This window comes from Pundamilia nyererei, unplaced genomic scaffold (genome assembly GCF_000239375.1).
Source record: "Pundamilia nyererei isolate P.nyererei 1_Seehausen unplaced genomic scaffold, PunNye1.0 scaffold00164, whole genome shotgun sequence".
Taxonomy (NCBI): domain Eukaryota; kingdom Metazoa; phylum Chordata; class Actinopteri; order Cichliformes; family Cichlidae; genus Pundamilia; species Pundamilia nyererei.
The window spans coordinates 464416-486706 of NW_005187565.1; the positions used below are offsets into that span (position 1 = coordinate 464416).

General features: G+C 41.4%; 1 protein-coding gene across 2 annotated transcripts in view; it reads left to right on the forward strand.

Moving 5' to 3' along the window:
- tsnare1 (T-SNARE Domain Containing 1) overlaps window positions 1–22291 on the forward strand; it is a 278062-nt gene that overhangs the window by 201715 nt on the left and 54056 nt on the right. For both annotated transcript variants that reach the window (XM_005745725.1, XM_005745724.1), the window contains exon 10: window positions 8004–8086. In XM_005745725.1, coding sequence (XP_005745782.1) covers window positions 8004–8086 — 83 coding nt within the window. The remainder of the gene's footprint in view (window positions 1–8003; window positions 8087–22291) is intronic.

Below are 22291 nucleotides of genomic sequence, written 5' to 3' on the forward strand. Positions count from 1 at the left end.
GTTCTGAGCAGAAACTTTGGACGCTTGCGCTCATCCTCTCCTGTTTCTCCTGGTGGGATTCCTGCCTTCACCTGGATAGAAATGGAGAAGAGGGGACACTCAGAATCTCACAGAAATCTTTCTTCCACCTCCTGCAGACGTGTATATATATATAGATAGATATATATATATATAGATAGATATATATATATATAGATAGATATATATATATAGATATAGATATATATATATATAGATTAGTCTGAAAGTCTTAGTAAGCCTTATCTGTCTTCTTAGATATGTTGGTGTTATGTATAATTAGATATTATATATAATTTCTTTATATATTTATATAATTTCAGCACTGGTGGCATATTTTAAACTTATCCTATGTATTCAGTCTCATTTGAGTCTTCCATCTTCTCTGCTTTTCCCAGCAGTTGAGCTGCAAAAGAATACAAACAGTAATGGTCAACAGGAAAGCCTACCCACATAGCAAAATTGGTATGGCCCGGATCTGGTCCGCACAATGTGCTTAGACACATACCGCAAAGAATGACAGCCCTTTGGTGGCCCAGATCTGGTTTGCCAGTGGTGGTCCTGTGCTGGCCCATGTGTGGAAGTAAGTTGTGTGCAGCCACGGGCCAGTTGTAGACACACTGCTGGCCCTGTGCTGGCCCAGAACAGTTTCAGCTCTTGCCCCAGATGTCAGCCTAATGTGTACCTTAATCAAGCCATATAATGACAACATGTGTCGGAACATGCAAAACAGTGCAAAAGTAATGTGGTGAAACTGTCATGGTCCCGGGTCAAGCGACCCAGTATTTGAATTTCATGTATCTTTTGTATTCATTTGCACCTAGCTTAGTTCACCTAGTTAATTTCTAGATTGCAGTTTAGTTTTGTTCCTTAGTTGTTTATGTCATCTCCCCCTGTACTAAGTCTCCCTGGTTCATGCGTCATGTCTGCGTGGTTATATTTAGTTCTTGTCATGTCTAATCTCCATGTTTCCCGTTTACTTTGAAAGTCTGTATTCATTGTCAGTGTATTCAGTTTCACTTCTCCTGTCCTGTCGCTAGGTTCATGTGTGTCAGCTGTGCTCCCATGTGTGGCCACTTCCCCTGATCATCCCTCATGTGTATTTAGTCTCTGTGTTTCATGTAGTCTGTGTCGCGTCGTCTGTGTTCTCACCTCCATGTTTTCACGGTCAGTCTTTGCAGTGATCATCAGAGTCTCTGAGTTTTCTTAGTTTGTCACAGTATTAGTTTTCCCAGTTTAGTTATAGTCTAGTCACGCTATCCCTGCTTTGTTTGTACACTTTGTCTTCAGCCATAATAAAGGCTCGCTTTCAGTTAAGTTTACTCCAGTCTACTCTCGTGTGTACGCACCTGGGTCCATTACACACACCACCGCACGGCCTGTCTCTGCAGACCGTGACAGAAACACTGTTCAGGCAATGAATGGACTGACTCTTATATAGCGCTTTGTTAGTTTCCAGGATTACTCGAAGTGCTCATGCCACATTCACCCAATCACACACTAACCTTCCGATCAGTAGGTGACCCGCTCTACCTCCTGAGCTACAGCCACCCACTGGCAAAGATGAGTAAACCATCACTAGGTTTGGATACAGTGTACACTCACAAACCTGTCAAACCTGCATTTGAAATGTTGGCTACCATAGCAGTATAGTATTGCAACATGGCATTTGGGTCTTCTAACTAAAATAGGAATATAGAAAGATAAATAGTGCCATCATTGCCATACCTGGCCCACATCTAGTTGACATACACCCTGCCATGACACCAGTCAGTCAGAGGTGCCAGGTTGATGCCTGATCCAGGGAAGACCTGTTTTCTATGGGCCTGGGCCACATAACCCAAACCACAATCGAGCCAGATATGGTATGCCATCACATAGACCGTGCCATCTATGCCAGGCCTGGCCCATATCTGGATGACATACGTCTTATCATGCCAGAAGTCAGCCAGCAGTGCCGGCTTGATACCAGATCCGGGCCAGACCCCCTGGCTATCTGGGTAGAAGCTATATTTATGAGTCTTCTCAAATATGCTCCAACTCTTTATCTATAGCCATATTACAAAATAGATACTGTAGTTGTTCCCCTGATTGTTATGCAAGTATCTTTTTTTATCATAATAGCTCATACTCATAATTAAACAGATTAGACAACTACATGTCATAAAGTTATATTTAGCCAGCAAGAAGTTCTGTTCTGAAGAACTTTTTTTGTTTGATCATAATACACATTGTGTTTGCTTGCCTAATCTGCCCAATTGCTGGATAACCTGCTAACATGTTTTAATACACAAGGTAATTTGATTCGTGTGTTTTGGATAATATACAGTCTTGTTTTTAAGAAACAACATTTTAGCCTTTACAAGTGCGTCTCAAACTTTTATTGTGCTATATCTCTGTGACTCAGCTAGTATATGTTGCTAACATCCAGGAACTGTTGAGACGCTCCATGAACCGCCATTGCTATAAATAAAAGAAAAAGAACAAAATGGTCCATTAGAGTGAAGATAACACAACCATCCAGAGCCCCAGCTATTCCTGCAGTTTGTCCAGTGGGAAGGTTCTGGAACTCTCTCAAATATACTAAAAGAGTCTTCCCTTTGTGAGCATATGTGACAAGCTGAGCTGAGCAGGAATAAGGACAGTAGTTTTTGGAAAAGTGAGGTTCATTTTACCCCGAAAAATAAAAACAAACCAACATGAATGACTATATCCTCTTCCTGAGAACCAGCCTATATCCTCTGTAATAGACACTGTTTGTTATTTGAGATACCCTACTAAGTCCTGATGTACTGAATAGAGGACATCCTGGGCTATCCATTGATATCTCATGTGTTTGGGTGGCCTCTTTTAGCTCCAAAGAAAGGAAATCACAAAAAATGTTCAATCAGAATATTTTTTTCTTCGGTTCTCAGGAGGATATCACAAACTGCTTTGTGCCATTGCATTATGTCCTGGAATGAGAGTGCTTCTTAATTTTTTTTTAATGATTAAAATTGCCTATAGACATACAGTGATCATCAGTGGTCCCTTGTCTTCAAGGCAGTTGCCTTCTATACCCTTTTGGTGAAATGGTGGATCGCCTGAAAACCTATTGAAACACATTTAAACTCTGGTACCCACAAAATCTTACTTATTATCTTTAACTACTGGGTTTAGTTTAAGTTACCTCTTTAAAGCCAAATATTTCCTAATCATGGCAAAGAACATCCTCTGAGCAGAAGGGCAGAAAAAAAACAGAATTAATTAATGAGTCCATTAATCAGGCTTACTTCTTGAGCTGGTGAATCTAAGCATGTATTCCCCGTCTTCTTTAACTCACCATTACAGAGTAAATGCTTTTAGTCAATCAGCACAATTCATTCACCCAACCACCTCCTCTTGTTAAGTTCAAAAGTTAATTCTCTACAAGCTCAACTGGTGCAGTAATTATCAGGGGCCACTGAAGCCTTAAACATAAGACACATCTTTGAGCTGGCTGCAACCTTTTTACTCTCACTACACCAAAACAATCAATAGTACTCTCACTGTTATCGGCCAGCTGTAAATATATGTGGGTAACTATGTGGTGATACCAAAGATTTTGAAACACCCACTTCATTAAACGCATCGGTCTCATCCCATTAATGTCCGTGTATTGACAAGTTTAAAAGAGGAGGTCTTGCTGCTGTCGCAGTGTTAACTGTTAGACCAGTAGCTCCTGGTACCGCTTGATTATGTGTCAAGAGTAACAATGAAGAGTCACTTCTTTAACACTGCTCCCACAGGTGGCAAAGTATTCCAGCCATTGGTCTTTTCATATTACGCAGAAGCATTAAAATTCTAACTTTCTTTTTTTATGTTTATAAATGTAAATGTATATTCATGGATCAAATATAGACTATTACTCCGGTGCAAAGTGTTATTACAGATGAATCAGCAAGGTTGTATTTAGTGTTCTTTCTGTCATTTATTTGGATGATTTTTTTTGAAATGTAACATCATCTGCGTATGCCAGTGATGACAAAGGGAAGTAACTACTAAATCTTTGTTAATGTTATATATTTGCTATATTTGCTCATATTCTTTTTTTGTTAATTTCAGGGCACATATTTCAAGTGCTATGACCACAATTCCTTTCAGTGGTAATACCTTGAAGCCTCTGTTAATGTACTGTACGAGAATTAATCATAGTTAAAATAACAGAAAATGAACTTTCTTTTAAAGTCGGATTCTTTAAAAGAAAGGGAGGTTTGGAGTCTTCTCTCACCCCCGTTCTCTGCGGCCTGCTGGAGCGGGGGGGCTAGGAGGAGTTGGCCGTCCGACTGCGGTCTGGAGTGTGGGGCCTCCCTGCTGCTGCGGAGTCGGGGCGGTCTGCCTCTCCCCACCGCAGGGAAAAGGGTAACACCACCTGGGTCTGGGTGCAGTTCCCCCCTCCAGGGGCAAGGGTACCTAGACCCGGTTTGTAGAGTACGCTTGGGGAGTGTGATCGTGTGTACAGCGTCTCTTTATGTCTGTCTCCACGTTGGTTGAGTGTGGAGTAAGTGCATATGAGAGCATGAGGGTGGGAATGGATGTTTGTGTCTGTGTGTGCCTGTATGTCTGTGTCTATATGTCAGGTTGGGTATCAGACGCCACCTCTCTGGGGACATCTCAGGCCCTCCAAGGTTTGGAGGCCTATCTCCACCCACCACCACTTCCCCTGCCAGTGGCGCACTCCCTCAGGTGTCGGTGCGTTGGTGGTTCTTTGTGTCTGGGGATGGGCGTCCGGGTACACACCGGCTCACTCCTTGGCGGCCGCTTATCGGGGCCTGGAGCCTGGGGCTTGCTCGGGCCACTTCGGAGGTGGGGTGCCCCCGGCCTCTCGGCCTGGGGCTCGGTCACTCAGGCACAGCTGGCTGCCGGCGGAGCTCACGGGCGCGTCACTGCAACTCCCCCTGGCTTCTGCTCCGCGGCTGCTGAGTGAGCCCTCATCTGGGACTCTCCTCAGCTCTTACTGGGACAGTGGCGCGGCTGCCCCTCTGTTGGTCTTCCTTGGTCTCTTATGTTCTGGGGGCTCTGGATGTCTGGAGTTTTGATCTCCTCCATACCTGCTTCATGCCCTGGAGGACGGGGCTGTGGCTCCCCACACTCCCTAGCAGATCGTTACATGGAGAAACCTTTGGAATGCAAGCATGCTGATCCACACAGGTATGCACACAGGTGTACACACGGGTATTCACAGACGCGGACTACAGCTTTCTTGGCTGCTGCCTCAAAGCACATTGTGCGCTGTCTATCTTGCGTGCTGCACAATATCATTTATTATTTAATATCTACTGATATCTACTGCTAGCTAGTTTATTGTGATGGTGCCGTTTTTTTTATTATGTTGCTCTTTGTTGTTTGCTTTCTCTTCTGTTTTTTTTCTCCATACAGGTGACCCAGGTGTTTTGTTTTGTTTTCTCTTTCTTCCCCCCCTTCTCACCGTCTCTTCTCCCCTTTGGTTTTCTTTCTCTCCCTCTCTTTCTTTCATTCTTTCTCCCTGTCCTATCCCCCAATCATGTCTGTCCCGTTTGTAGCAACTGAAAATAAAATAAATTCATAATTATAATAAAAGTCAATCAAATGGACCAATATGGCAAGGCCATGATGATCCACTTGGTAAAATAAATCCGCTTGGCATCTTTCTTGGCCTTAAGACAACAATTCTGATGGCTAAAGATCCAAACGGGACACAAAAAAAAAAAAAGTCAGATTCTTAATAGAAAGATTTAATACTGTAAATCGGAAGGGGGGTCGGATGCGGACGGGCAAAATCACAAATTTACTTAAAAATCTTGCAATGAAAGGCCAAGAAGAGCATCATTAATGTGTTACTTATGAATATATCTGAATCACCACATGATTTGAAACATTTCTTTTGATAATTTTTCAGTTAGATAAGCAGTGTAGGGTTGCAGTGGTTAAAAACAGGAGTACATAAGGCCTCAGCTACCTATGAACTGTGTCCTGGTCTTGTTTCTGTCTTTTTTCCTGCTTCTGTCCTTTGCACCATCTTGACTTTCTCAATATTTCTGTCTCCACACACAGAAAGGTACAACAGTAGTATTAGGCTACTTAGGCAAGTTATATGAGATTATAGGAGGTTAAATGAGGCCACACCTCGAGGCCAACGTCAAAAGCTTACGAACTGCTGACTTTGTGAACTTTATTTTGACAGATTACTGTAACATGTCTTCCCATTGAACATTAATTGATGCTGTAGTCTAAGAAAGCAGCTCCTGCAGGGTATACTGACTACCTGCCAACTTCAGCACGAGTAATTGTTTCAAGTCCTGCTTAGCACATGCAGGTTGATAGCAGCTGCATATTAACAGGCTTCAGCCATCATGATATTCACATGAAATGTTTAAATCGAAAAGAATCTCACACAGTTTGCTAAAAAAAAACAAAGAGTAGGCTTTACCTCTAAACTATACAAACGATGAACAATAGAGATGTCACCCATCTCTGAACATTGGAGCTTTGGCTGCTGCCATGTTGGCCTTTTGAAGCCAAAGTGACTATGTTCACTACGGTCTGCTTGGGTCCCACCGAGATAAATTTCATCATCAGACAGTAAGCGTGAGAGTGCATCAGTGTGTCTTCCTGTTTCTTATGGCCATGTGAACTAGTCCACAGAGAGTTTACATAACAATCCACCAAGCATGTTTATGCCCAGGCAGACTTTAAAGAAGTATAACAGGAATGGCTACTCGGGTCTCCAGCTATGCACAACTGAGTTTAATCTAGTCTTAACTTAGCACTCCACCATTATATGTAAACATGGAGCACTAAGTTAAAGTATAATGCATCACACGCCAGGGTGAGTTCTAGTAATTACAAGTCCTTGTTGACATCTAAGCTTGTATTGTCCCATCTCACATACTTCATCGTCCCCATCTTGGTCCTTGAATACAGACCCAACAGCACTGCACTTGAGGTTGCCTTTTATGGACTCTAGTTATGCTTTTAATACCATCCTCCCAGCTGGGCTGCAGGATACAATCTCCCAGTTCAATTCAAGGAAGCATGTGAGACTGGTATGGTTTAGACTTTCAGTGGATCAGCACTGCTTCCCCTCAGGGCTTTGTACTTTATCCTCTGCATATCTCTACACACTAACAGCTGCACCTCCAATCACCACTCCATTAAACTCCCGAAGTTTGCGGTTGACACCACGCTCTCAGGGCTCACCTCAGGTGGGGTTGAGTCTGGAGCAACATGGAGCTCAATGCTATCAAAACAGTAGAGATGATACTGGACTTCCAGCTCCACCAGTTCCCATATTCCAGCATGCCTGTCCAGTGGAGACAATCAAGTCCTTTCACTTCCTGGGAACAATCTCCCAGCACCTAAAGTGGGACCTAAAGATCAGCTACTTCAACAAGAAGCCACTTCCTGCACCAGCTGAAGAAATATAACCTGTCTAAGTCTGTGATGGTACAATTTTAGCTCCTCCATCATTGAGTCTTTCCTCACCTCCTCCATCACCATCTAGTTCGCTGCTGCCACTGCCAAGGACAAAGCCAGACTGCAGTGTGTCGTCCATTTCAATGAGAAGATGATTGGCTGCAATTCCCTACAAGACCTGTACACGTCCACAACGCTAAGATGGGCAACTAAGATTGCTGGCAATCAAATCTTCAGCATGATGATGGCAGAAAGATTGTTTCATATTTTGAAGGCCTTTAAAGTATATATTTGCAACACTGGTTTCTGAGGCATGATGTATGGCAAATATGTAGTGCATTGTTTTGACAGGGGTGTTTTTACTTCTATACTACTATTACAGATATTGTGTATCATTTTTGTTCAATATGTACAATGTTATAGATGTGCAGTGATTTCTGATGAGGTGAAATTCCTGCAACTGTAGTACTTGTGAGGCTCTACAAACCAGTAGTGAGCAAGTCAGTGAATGAATGAGTATTGTTGTATGTTGTTATATTAAAAGGAATCCAATCTGTTCTTTGTTTCCTCAGATAGTATTGAAGATTACATCCAGACAGCTTCTTCTAATGTGGAGTCAGCCAATCAAGAACTCGCCAAGGCCAACCAATACCAGGTAAGCACTGAATCGTCCCATGCTGCAGTGTGCTCCACACCTTGGAGTCATTTTGTTCCATTTTCATTTTGTGTACTTGACTGAGCCTTTTTATTGTAATGCACTCACACGAAGCTTAGCTTGATCAGCCATGCAAACAGGGACTTTGCTAACTAGATTACACAGCTTTATCACATCCCCCACTAGCATAATAACAGAAATGATGCAATTTCATGTCATACTTTACTAGCTTTTGCCTTCAGTTAAAATAATTGTATTTACAGGCAGAAACATAAAATGCCTGCCCGGAGTCTTTTAAAAACACAAATCCATATACAGTATGCAATTCCTATTCTGTGAGCATGTTACTTCTACTAAGATAATTTTATGTTTTATTCTACAAGTGTATTGACTTTGGGAGGAAAATGCATTAACGGACAACAACAGCAGACAGAAATTAAATAGAATTTATTTTTTTACTCTCTGTGGTTTTTGGGCTACAATTTTGACTTCACAGCACATATTGGAGAGAGGTTTTATGAGATGCCCAAGGGCCTGCTTTCACTCTTTCTTTTTGAGGAAATATGTGTGTATTCTGCCATTTTGTCAGGGACTATCTCAGTAGGCCAGAGCTCTGTTTGGCTCTTTGCTGTGTAGGGCCCAGGCTATGGTAAATAATGTATCGACTGAAGTGTCTCTGGGTTAATAAAGGATATACCTTTTCCACACGTGCGACATATCTCTCTAGAGGTGCATCCAAAGTCTCTACCCATATAATTCGACAGACAAGCACATGTATTCTGATTGTTGACTTTTAGATTTAGGTAGAAATCTATCTGGAAATTGTTTTCAGTCTGGTATTGAAATGATATTTCCTTTGAATCATGGTTTGACCACTGGGCTAAACTTTCGTTTTGTGATAGTCACATGAATTTTTAACAGCAGCTTTAATATGAAAACAACCGCTGGGCACTTTCCAATGCCTGCCACGACTGCAGTGCTTTCTGTCTGTCTCTACATACTGCCGTTCGACTTGCAAGTGAACAAATGAGCGAATGGCAACAGCTTTCTCATTAATTGTCATTTCATTATCTCAAGGAGAGCTGAGCTGTGACCGAGCTCGCGCTGAGCAATTTAGCTCTCAGCCAATCCTGACAGCCTCTGTCTTAGCAGAGGCAGAGCAGCTAAAAGGAAGCAAAACAATAAAGGAAGAAGACGGAGAGAGAGACAGACAAGCAGACGCTCTCATCGCTGTCCCATGGCAACTCTCATCTGTGGAGAACACTGGCAAACAGAGCTGTCACCGAGAAGTCATATATCAAAGTACTGTTAATGACAGCAGCATTTTCATCAAATGCATAAATATCTATAGTCTTGCATCATTCGTGCACTGTCAATGGTGCAATCTCTGTATGTGGTTGAAACACATCCAGTGTCTGTATATGTGTAACAGTTTGTACTGTATGCATTATCTGCTCATTGCAAGATTTTACTGACTTCACTGATTTCACTTTTATTTACTGCTGTCGCTGTTAACCTACCAAGTGACACACTAACAGTGCGCACACACAGTCTGTCTGTGCTTCCACTTCATCTGATGGTTTGTCTGCTTTTAGTCTTCACCAGCTTTCAGTGCATTTGTCTTTGACAGACCCTTTCCAAATGTCATCTCACAAAATTTACTTCTGTATTCTTATGCTTCAACCAAGCACTAAACTCTGAAGGTGAAAATTCAAACTAAACACCAGTTCCTTGAATGGCCACTTGAGGCTGGCTGCAAAAGTGGATCAATCCACCTTAAAATGGACATGAAATACTACATGTGTCCTGACAATCACAAGTGCTTTCTAACTTTCACACTCCAATGGATGCACCAGAAAGCAACTTAGGGTTAGTATTATGCCCAAGGATATTTGGCATGCAGATTGTGGAAGCCAGGAATTGAACCACCAACCGTCCCAACCAGCAACTGACCTGCTCTACCTCCTGAGCTACACCAACCCCGCACTTACATTTTGGTATTTCCTCAAGTATGAAGTTCTACTCAATGAAAAACAAGGACATGAGGTTTCCATGGTTTGTGCATGGGAAAAGAGAATTGAATGAATGCTTTATTGGCCATATGCAGGTTGCCCCGCAGAGGAATAGATTTACACACGCAACAAAGACTTACACACGCAACAAAGACATCACATGGGAATACAGTCGGAGATCGGCAGCATTACAGAGAAAACACTGAAAAAGTACACAGCAATGGGAAAAGTACAACAGGAAAAAAAGAGACCTCTTCTCACGCTGGGCACCTATGGGAGGACAGCATGAGAACAGGAAACAAAAAAAAAACTCCTCTGCAAAGAGAGCACATTAATGTCCACATCACAACATTAGAGCACGTGACAAGCCACAGGGGTTGGATGGGGGGGGTAATCCGAAGGAACACAGCAGTCGTCCTACACAGCGCTACCATTTCAGCGCGGCACGCAGACCCGCCGTCTTCCCCCACAGGAAACAACCATCGAAGGCGTTTGGAAAGGGAGGGGGATGAGTGCGGGCTTATCAATGTAAGTATATGTCTGTGCGTGTCCAGAGTCCAGCTGAGACAGTGTCCTTCGCCCTATCAGGCTAAGTAAACAATCTGCCAGCCAACCCAGGTGGCCTTGCATGGGATGGGAAGAATAGTCATCACACAGTCGTTATCAGGGAGTTGTTTTGGTCGGCTCTAGCCTTGGGCCTGAGCAGCTGACGCCGTGGTGTCTATATGTTGAATATTGCTGATTTCTCCTTTATGCGAGCAGCTCGAATTTAGCACTCTGACACTGGTCTCTCGATCTCCCGTTGGAGAGCCGCGAGCCTCCCCATGATGGTATCAAACTTCTGTTCCGTGGTGTTGTCATTCTTTTGATTCTGAGACCCCACAACTGCAGTGATCCGTTCTGCAATGTGATCCAACTTTCGCTCAAGGGTGTCATTTTGAGCAGGCCCCTCTCTGATGTATCCCATCATACGCTCAATGGTGTTAGTTTGAGTCTTCACGGCAGCTGTAAGCGTCTCCAAGGTGCTAACCATGCTGCGTTCGGTGTGAGAGGTCGCGCCTCGTCCCATCGCTTCAATTCCAGCCTGGGGGGGGGGTTTGAACAGCTGGTTCCGCTCTCTTATTTCTCCGATAAGTCAGGGCCAAGCCAGCTCCGATCAGCAAGAACCCTGTTATCATGGTTCCGAATAGGTAGATATCTTCAGCGTCCTTGATCGACAGTCCTGCCAGGCACAAGAGCCTCTATTTCTGCCGCCCATCCATCGTGTATCCGGCAGGGAAAGTCCCTCCAGGGCACTCGGGCTCTCCCGAGCCCAGACTTCTCGTTGAGAAAAGGGTGTCAATAGCATTCAGAGACCAGTTGATCAAATCCATAATTCTCTTTTAGGTTTTAGAGAACGACAGTGAGAGACTGTTCGAGGGAAAAGTAATGCGCACGAGACATATTCTATTGCTTAAAATAGTACTGCTCTGTCAGCTGATTGCGCCGCTCAGCCTGTAGACCTAAACCAGTGAGGAAAAATCAAACAGGGAACTGACAATGTCAGACTGGTAACTAGCTTGTCGGTCGGGTGAACCACAGTGCGCCTGACTCAAACAACTCTCCTCCACACAGTCCCCATTTATAAAGGGCCCCACAAACCAAAAGGTTGATTTTCCACTTTCAGTGTAGCTAGCCAAACAGCAAAGAACTACTTACTGCTTAAGTAACAGAGAGTAAACGTGGACAGTATATCTTTGGTTTCTTAACATAAAATGTATTTCTGCAACCAGGGGCAGTACAAAAGTGACCCCCTTACACTGCATTTTAGTTTTAGTGTCCTTTTTTTTCCACTGAGCTACCAGCTCTGTCACTAGTTAGTTAACATAAACCAATATAAGGCTACTAGTAGCAACCATCCAGCATCCAGCTTCACAGACAGTGTTAAATCTATGACAGCTTTCTAGAGTATGGTTCCATGGTCAAAATTATCCTCACTATATGTAGTATTTTATGTTCACTTTTAAGTTCTCCAGGTCTCTGACACATCTAAGTAGCCAATCACATGGCAGCAATTTGTGTGTTTTAGATTTTAGACATAGTCAAGACATTTAGACGAGGCATGTAGACATGGTCGTTCCAGCTTGTTTTCTGGAACATCAGATCTGTGGCCATCTCTGTTCAGAATCAGAATCAGAGTCAGAAAGACTTTATTTATCCCCAAGGGGCTATGAACATACAACAGAGCAGCATGACGTTGAAGATAAAGACAGGGCATAAACAGGCAATAAGAGTGGGATACAGTATATACACAGTTTTAAAATTAAAGTGACTGAAAGGTGAATAAATAACTGTAAGTGAGTAAAAGTGAATAAAGATGTTAATCTCCTATTTAATTTATTTAGATCATGCTCTTTTGGTAATAAGGGTTATGAAAGAAATCATGAAAGAAAATACTGTCCACACCATTTCACACCAGTCTGAAGTGTTGACATTGTTGAATAGCTCTAGTCAAATGATTCCATGCTGTGGTTTAATTTCAAATTTTGACCTTACTATCAAGATTTCGCAGTAGGAATTGAGACTTGACGATCAATAGAGGGAATAAAAAATGTAAATTAAAGAAAACTAAATATACTAAATGTAAAGGTGTAGACTTTAACTTTTTGTAATTCAATTTCAATTTAATTCAATTTTATTTAGATAGCGCCAAATCACAACACCAGTCGGCTGGGGGCATTTTACACATTTTTATACTGTAAGGTAGACCATATATACAGAGAAAACCCAACAATCATACGAAAGCAAGCACTGTGGTGACAGTGGGAAGGAGAAACTCCCTTTTAACAGGAAGAAATCTCTGGCAGGACCAGGCTCAGGGAGGGGCGGGCAAGTGCCGTGACTGATTGGGGTGACAGAAGGAAGACAGGATAAAGATATGCTGTGGAAGAGAGACACAGATTAATAACAAGTGATGATTAAGTGCAGAGAGGTCTGTTAACACATAGTGAGTAGGAAAGGTAACTGTAGAAGAAACACTCAATGCATCATGGGAATCCCCCAGCAGCCTACACCTATTGCAGCAAAACTAAGAGAGGATTAAGGGTCACCTGGTCCAGCCCTAACTATATGCTTTAGCAAAAAGGAAAGTTTGAAGCCTAATCTCAAGTAGAGATAGTGTTTAGAAGCTGGTTCCACAGAAGAGGGGCCTGAAAACTGAAGGCTCTGCCTCCCATTCTACTTTTAAATACTCTAGGAACAACAAGTAAGCCTGCAGTGCGAGAGCGCAGTTAATTAAAACATTTAGAATACAAGAATAAGAGGGAGTGGGCACATATTGTTCACATAAAGTCATTGAGTGATCACAGAAATCACGTACAAGCAGAGAGCAGCACCCTGCTGAACTCAAATTTTAGGCCGTTTGCTCAACCTAGCAGTCATCACAGTGCAGTACTTCCCTGCAGTAGAAATGAGACTGTGGTAGCATGCAGATGCTACGCAGATTATATGCAAACTGGACAAGTCTGTTGCATCCAAATGATTCTGATTTACTAACATGCACACGAGTGCACAGCTCTAATAGTGCATAAACTTTCTTCTTTTTTGCCCAGGGCAAGAGTCCATGTACATATTAGTAAATGAAGGCCATTGTTCTCTATGTCTACTTCAACAGAAGAAAATACATTTATGGTTGTGAACAGAGTGCATTTTGTTGTTGGATTCTGTGCTTCAGTTAAACAATTCATATTTGAGGAGTTAGGAGGTCTGCCCACTGTTGAAATCACAGACATTTTACTACACCACATCCTTTCCCACGATAGGTTCAGATAGGTCCCCACTGTGTCACCAGCTAAACACAACAAAAATAGAGACAGACTTTTTTTCTGATCCTGTAAAAGTACATACATCAGAATACCAGGAACTGCATGAAACTAATATATAGCACCATGATCTGAGTCAGGTACAGCAGCTAGTTATCCGTTAGTGGGTGTTAGATCTTCACCATCACTCACTATTTCAAAAGGTAGTATGTTGAATTTTTTAAGTAAAAGTTAGAAACTGCAGATGCTTGCATGCCAACACCAATATTGTTATCATAAAAAGATTGAGCAGGACACAGAGGAAGAAGTGGGAGATGCAAGTGGGCACTTAAAGCCAAGCCTGATTGTTGCTGAACTCCTTGATGCACCAGTGCACAACACCAGCAATGGTCAATTAAGAGGGGTTGTCATTTTCTTCTGGTGTCCCGCCTTGTCAACTCGCTTTACATTGAAAATAAATTGAATCTATATCTATTATGTAGAGGCAGATTACTCTCCCCTCTGCAAGTGTCTCTAGTTGCTGTGATGTTTTATCACCTCATCTGTGTTCAGCGGAGCACGATGAACTCTGATTGTTGACGGTTGTACAAGAAGGTTTATAATTACTAATAAAACATGTGTTATTGCAATTCAGTGAGCAAAAGCTAAAGCCGTTTAAAAAGTGGAAAGACTCACACAATGACTGAACCATTATTGACTGGAAAGGGGATGTTCACGCCAATGATGATGTCATTGTTAAGACTTATAACTCCATCTGTCTTCAGATTTGAAAATTGATCTCCCAGTGAGCACCTACTTTCTCTGACTCTCAGAAAATCAATGCACAGTTTTCCTCTGGCTAAACTGAGAACAGTATACAATGCTGGCTATCGTGATCATAGGAGGACCAATAGAAGAGGGAAGAAGAAGACATACAAAGGGATGATGCTTGGTAAATGAATGGACCTATCTATATGTATACACATCTAAAGTGGTTTTCACAAGTAAAGTAAAGAAAAACTAATCACAGCATTCCAAATCTCAGCGATCACTGCACTTGGACTGAAAGGATGTGCCAATGCTGCCAGGAAAACTGGCTTTTTGCTCACTCTTCCTTTCAGTCCCTCTGGACTCTTTATGTCACTTTGAAGGATATGGAGTGGAAATAACAGTGTTTGAAGTTAACCAGGTTGATGCCAGTGACACTCCTATGGCTCTGCCCCAATCAGCCACAGCTGGGCTGAGCATTTAAAAAAGAGAGCGAAAGCCTAACTACAAATAAAACATGGATGCATTTCGGAAATGTTTGTGAATACAAATTTTTTTATTGGATCTAAAAATATATGGAACGTAACCAGTGAATGTGGAGTACAGTATAGCTTAAATGACTTATCATCCACCAGACTGCTCGCAACTTGGTCGGGTTAAAGGTTTTGGCATAAGCAAAGTTCATCATCGCCTTTTACAGACACAAAAAATGTTTAATGGCAGTCTTGATGTAAGGTTATGGTTCTACACAAAGAGAGGCAATTCAATCAACACTGAGGCTGCAAACCCCAGCAATGAGACTGCGTACACAAAGATGATTGACTGGTCGGATTTGTCTGTCAAAATTAAATGTTATGATGTATCTTTTGTTGAAATTTGATACGGACGTTTCCCTTCTCATTGCTCTTGGCTCTTGGTGTGTGAGTGCAGTGTGTTGGGTGTGGCAATGTGTCAACTGAATTTTGAATCTTGGAAGCTAAATTAGTAACTTGTGAGCATGTAAGAACTAAGGGAGAAGTTTGCTCAAAAATTCTTCTAGATCAGGCAGATTCATGCATTTGAATTGATTTTTATTTCTGACACCCATCCTCCCAGAAATGGTGCCTCTCTCTGTCACAAACCAGAGACCTTTTACATGGTAGCTGAATGTGTTAACCACTACATTATGGATTATATTAAATGTATAGAGGTTGTTGTGACTCATCCTCCTCTGACTCAGTGAAGCAGCTTCTGCACTCTTGTTCTATGGCAGACAAAATGCTATGCAGGCATGGGGTGGATTTTCTTTCTTTTCTTTTCAAGTTTAGAATTGAAAGTAAAGGAACAATTCATATTTACAGATACTCTGGCAACAAACTGCTGCCTACAGAACTTTGATTAATAGAAAATCCCCAGTCAAAGAACCTAAGAAAAAAATAAGACTCTCTCAGAGGCAGTCATGCTGTTTGACTGACATGTGATCTTTGGAAAACACTGCACTAGAGCAGAAATCAGGTCTGAGCCACAAAGTATGAGGACAAACTGAAAAGAACACAGACAGCAGCGATTGATTGCTTAGCAGTAACATTTCAGACAACAGACTAGAAGACAGAGAAGAGTTATAGATTACCAATTTGTGTGAAAAGGTTGCATTGCTGTCCTGTGAGACGTAAACATGCCTTACATCACTATTTGTATGTTACTGTAGGTTTGTACACTGTTTCTTTTGCATGTGTGTCTACTCGTCAAGATGTAGTATGACATTGAAATTCTGTCTTGCTTCCAGAAACTCATTTCTACCTCGACTGTGACTTTGGTTTCTACAGCTCTAGGAAGCAAATGTCAGCTGGGTTGAAAGCCACAGTACAGTGACTCTCAATGACAGCAGCAGCACAGAGACTGCTGGTGCTTGACTCTGTTTGACTCCTACACACTCATGATGTGAAAAGCCTTATAAAGCAAGGTTTCCCCCTATTGAATCCAGCATAACTGTACACACTGCACATCACTGTGAGATTAGTTCACCTTGCTTGCTTAAGGTTAACCCTCAATAGCAGTGATGAAGGCTTCATTGTAAGTCAAGAAAAGCTTTAGACTAGCTTTATTATATTCTCTAACAGCTTAGTCGAATGAGCTGTGTCACTATAAATCGTATCTGTTATCTGTTTAAACAAAGACAGCTGAAGCAGCTACTCAGACTGGCTTCTCTGAGGCAACAGGCAGGAAATTACCAGTAACCAGTACCAGTGTTGGGAAGGTTGCTTTTAAGATGTATTCCACTACAGATTACAGAATACATGCCCCAAAATGTAGTTTGTAACGTATTCTGTTAAGTTACGTGAGTAACATACTCTGAATACGTTGGATTACTTAATATATTGGTCATGCTTTTCACAACTACATGAATGTACAATTGCTGTGTGATTTATTACTATTGCTGAACCGAACATGATTATTTGCAGCTAGCAGGTTGTTAATTCTATCCATCAAGTCTAGCTCTCTATGCACTAACCTCAGCTAACACCAGCTAACAATGTTACCTCGGTTGCGAGTAGCCTTCAGTAATAGTCATAAATCACACATCAATAGTACATCGAAGATACTGATGTGGCACATAACCCTGGTAGCTACCACAACTAAAACAAGCTAGTTGCAGTAGGCTAAGGTTAGTTTTTTTTTTTTTAAAGAACTTACTTCCAGATGTTTCTTTAGGTTGGAGTCTTTTGATGCTGAGAGCAGGTTGGTTGCTGGTGTTGTGCCAAAAAGTGATTGTCTCCCAAAAACTGATTTCCAGTGTAGCTGTGTGTTGTTGTTTTTGTGTGTGTGTGTAATATCGTTACGTATGTTGCTAAATAGACTTTGGTGAACAGGTATTACAAAGGGGTTATATATAAAATTAAAAAATTACCTGTTTCTCAAGTATCTTTGTAACTGTGTTACAATCAGCTCCTTTTTGTCCACTTAAAATATGTTTACAGAACTATTTTTGCATTTGTTGCAATTTTAGCTGTCCTCTTGGCCAGATTACTATTAAAAGAGACATTTTTAAAGTCAACAAGATTTTTTTTTAACTGCATAAATAAAGAATACATAAAATTCACTGCCACAAATTGATTGCAGCTTCTACCTTGTTACAGGAATGTTGTTTGTTGCTCAAGATGACTCATGAGGGATACATTTGACATATGTTTCACATATTATAGACCAACAAGTTATTTATAGCAGTTTAAATACAAACGATCAGTTTTTGGCACAACACTGACAGATTTCGCCCATCCCTTTCTTCTTTAAATGTAAAGTGGTGTTGGAATTTCCAAGTAAGAAATGCATTCCTGCTTGTGCACTCCTGGCTCTGTTGTGCTGGCTCCAGGTCCATTGCGTAACTGACACCACCAACATTAACAGGACGCTTACATTAGAGCCTCTTATTGCGTGTTTGTTTGGGTTTCTTGGAATGCGTGGAATTACCTAAATTAAAGAGGGGATAGCCTAACATATGAAACAGAAAAAGATCGCAGTGTAATCCATTTATATCAACAAAGTAGCTGTATTGTAATTATCACCTATTTAAATGGTAACTTTTACGGAATACAGTTACTCATATTTTGTGTTTTAAATGCGTAATGCCAGTACATGTATCCCATCACTCCCCAACACTGACCAGTACATGACCATGTCTAGGCCCACAAATCAACTAGATCAGGAAATACTGAACCCCAGATTGCACACACCCCAGGTGTGTGAATGTGGTGAACAAAGTTTGTAATGTAAAATTCTTTGAATGCTCAGTGAGAACTGGAAAAAAAAACTTCATTAACACAAGTCTATTAACATGTAGACATAGCTTGATCCAATTTTATTTTTATAATTGAGAAAAACACGGCATCTACCAGCAGCTTCCCACCTCCATGGTCGATGGTATGTCTGAAAACTGTGCTATCTCACATGATATTTTGTTTGGTACTGATTGCTAAGAGTAGACAAAGGTGTGATCAGCATCTATACCTGAATTCTTTGTCACACATACTGCCCAACTTATCAACATATAGAGATTGTCTTGACATTTCTTTCTTAACAGATCTACGGTTGTGAAACCAGTATTGGTCCTGTCAAGGAAATTTGGAGTCCCTTTATTCAAAAACTGTTAATATTTTGAATAATGCTTCTGGTGTGTTGTTGCAAAGAATAAAGAGTGTACAAGTACATGACAATATTTATGAAAAATGAGCAGCAATATGCTACGTTGCTGTGAATAGTTGTGATCAGTATGCATGAGTCCATAGAGGAGATAAAGATATAAATCTAAGTAAGCATACATTTGGTCCCCTTTTAAACAGTGTCTAAAGTTAATGTTGACATGTTTAAAAACTCCAGGAGGAAAATGAGCTTTTTCATGCATTATTCAACAAAAATATAAGAAATAAAAGAAATATGTTCTTCTAGATGAGACTAGTCTGAGTTTGGCTTGTTCTTCAATGCAATATTTTTTCCCTCTCAAATCCCACCTCAACCTTTCACCGGATTCAAAGTATGGATATGACTTGGCCATCCAGTAACAAGCCATTCCTCCTGGATGGTTCTTGGTCAGTTTCTTGTGTTTTGTTATAATTCTGTATTATGGTTTATGTTCTGATTCTCTATTTGTTATTGTTGTTGTTATTAACTGGTGTTTCGGTTTAATTGTTAGGTTTTGATTCTGTGCTTCTCAGTGTCTGTGCCTCTGTCTCTGTCCTGGTCCCACGTCTCTATGTTCCCTCTGTTGCCATGTCTGTAATGTTGTGTCTCTTAGTCTGTGTCCGTGCGCACTTGTCATATTTCCTGTTTTACTTTGATCATCATGTGTGCTTTGTTATTGTGTCTAGTTTTACCTCCCTTGTCTTGTACTGCTTAATTTTTCTCAGCTGTTTGCCTCCTGTCTCGCGTTCCCCGATTACTCTGCTGTGTATTTTAGTCCTTTGTCATTCACTGCTTGCTGTCATGTCATACACAGTGTTGCCAACTTGCCGACTTTGTCGCTATATTTAGCGAGTTTTCAGAGCAACTTTTTTTTCTGAAAAGCAACTAGCAACAAATCTGGCGACTTTTGCTGGTGTTATTGGAGACTTAATGACATACTTTTTGATGTGAAAGCACATATCGCTCTCAACAAGCAGCGGGTTCTGCCATGGGCACCTTGCCAGTGCCAAAGCGTTCACAGTCCTCACGCACCAGTCGCTCCCAGCTGCTGTCAGAGCAGATGGTCTCTGCAGATCAGGTTTCCATAACACAACCTGACACAGACAACTATTCACACCAATTTAGAATCACAGATTATCCTAATCAAATGCAAGTCTTTGGACTGTGGGATGAACTGGGGTACCTGGAAAGAACGCATGCAAACGTGGAGAGGACATGTAAATTCCACAGAAATGCTCCCACAGTGACAGTCCTATTGGTAATCATCCATCCATTTGCTCCCGCTTATCCTTTTCAGGGTCGCGGGGGGCGCTGGAGCCTATCCCAGCTGTCATAGGGCGAGGAGCGGGGTACACCCTGGACAGGTCGCCAGTCTGTCGCAGGGCTAACACACAGGGACAGACAACCATTTGCACTCACATTCATTCGCACATTCACACCTAGTGGCAATTTGGATTATCTAGTTAACCTATCCCCACAAGCTGCATGTCTTTGGACGGTGGGAGGAAGCCGGAGTACCCGGAGGGAACCCACACAAACACGGGGAGAATAGGCCTGATGTTGGAATTGAACTCAGGACCTTCTTGCTGTGCGGCAACAGTGCTAACCACCGTGCCACAGTGCTGCCCCTATTGGTAATCAGTCTGCTAAATTAACACCTATCATGTCCAAAAACACTTTTTTTGACCACTGTGGAAGCCAAATGGATATTCTTTGACTCTTTGAAAGCACTCTGCCGGTGACATCTTTCTGAGGTTTGGGTGTGTCTGAGGGCTTCCTCTCCTATTTGCTTCTTCCGCTGCTTAGATCTTTTTCATGATTTTTCATGTGTTTGAATAAACTAGTGGTATTTCAGATAGCCTTCACACACACAAAGCTTGCAATGTTTTCATTTACAACTGTAAAATCTCTCTGCAGGACACTCCTCTTGGACTCTACCATCATGCTCTGCTGTGAACATATGTGTGCTTAGCACCACTGAGTCACGTGATGGCAAGAAAACAAAACACAGGGAAACAAAGTGTGCATGCAAAATGTGAGAGGAGCAGTGTTTGCATAGGGATGTCTAATTTGAGAAACTAAAACTAAAGCTTCAACCCCATTAAGCTAGTTTAAGTCCTGTACCAATATCAGTTAAATCAGTGGTTGAATATACATAGAAGGCTTCCCATTACATATTGTCCCAGGAAAGTGTAGCAGAAGCAATGGCCACTGCTTGCCACTGTGAATAATAAAAGTGACACAGAAACAGGTGAGTCATAACCAGTGATGAGATAGTCCTCAGGAGTAACTGGTCAGACTTATCTTTGCTTACATTAACATCAGCAAAAACAATGTATGCAGGGGTTTGCATGGCCAAATAGCAAGTAGATATAATCTAGATATAATATCTAGATGGTCCATATGTTGCACCTTTAATGTTACTTTTAACAATAATGTATTGTTTCATTGAATTATAAATGCTGTCTACTTTAATACTGTGGTAAAATCTGCAGTATCCAGCAAACTGTTCTGTTTGAACTTTCCCATTTTCTTACGTTGCTGAGGTTAGAGAGAAGCCTCAACCATTTGTCTACCATAGGTAGACAAAATAACAGTCTTTTTAAAAAACAAAAACAAATGGCCAATCAATAAAAGGCCAAATATGCTGATGTTTTTCAGGCTTTTTGTTTCACTATTGACAATGGCTGCCTCCTCCCAGTGTGCCAGGATTGGCCATGAAGTCTGTTTTTATTTGCTGCTCCTCTTAAATATCATAATCAGGGTGACTGCATGGGACTCTGAGTTTTATGTAAATGACATATAAGCCGATTACAAGTGAGGCAGTTCCGCTGTAAACATTATTTATTTTATGGACTTCCAATTTTCCCGACCAGATGCGATAAAGTGAGAATACTATTATGGCCATTATCACTGCATTGCATTATTGTTGTATTATGAGGATATTTCTCATGTCACACAAGGTAAGTAGTTTTTCTCCCAGAGACACTGGAAATTTGTCTTCCATGTGAGAGAGGCAGAGATAAGACAGATTGTTGATTTGTATGGCAGTGCTATCAGCTTTAATAGTTCTGATGTGTTTTTTCTATATTCTCCCTGGAACAAAGGGCCGTTCTAGAAATGTTTTATGGTTGTAGAAAGTGTCATGGGGCTACAGAAATATTGGAAAGGTGAATAAGCCATTCTTATTTCTCTCCTCTAAAACTAATATCTCCTCCTTCACCTTGACCAGCACTGCTGACCTTCATACAGACAAGTGGGATTTCTCATACGGGGATAGCAAACGACTGGGCTGCAACACATGCAAAATAACGACAAGTCTTGAAGGCTGTTGAACTAGAGAATGCAACAATATTCCCTATTAGGGTAAATAGAGTGCGTTTTCATACTGTTTCCTCAAGGATGAGAATTAATATCTGACGAAATAACTTAAAACTTGTGGTTTTAAATAACAAGGAGGATTTTTTTTATTATATGTTTATATATATATA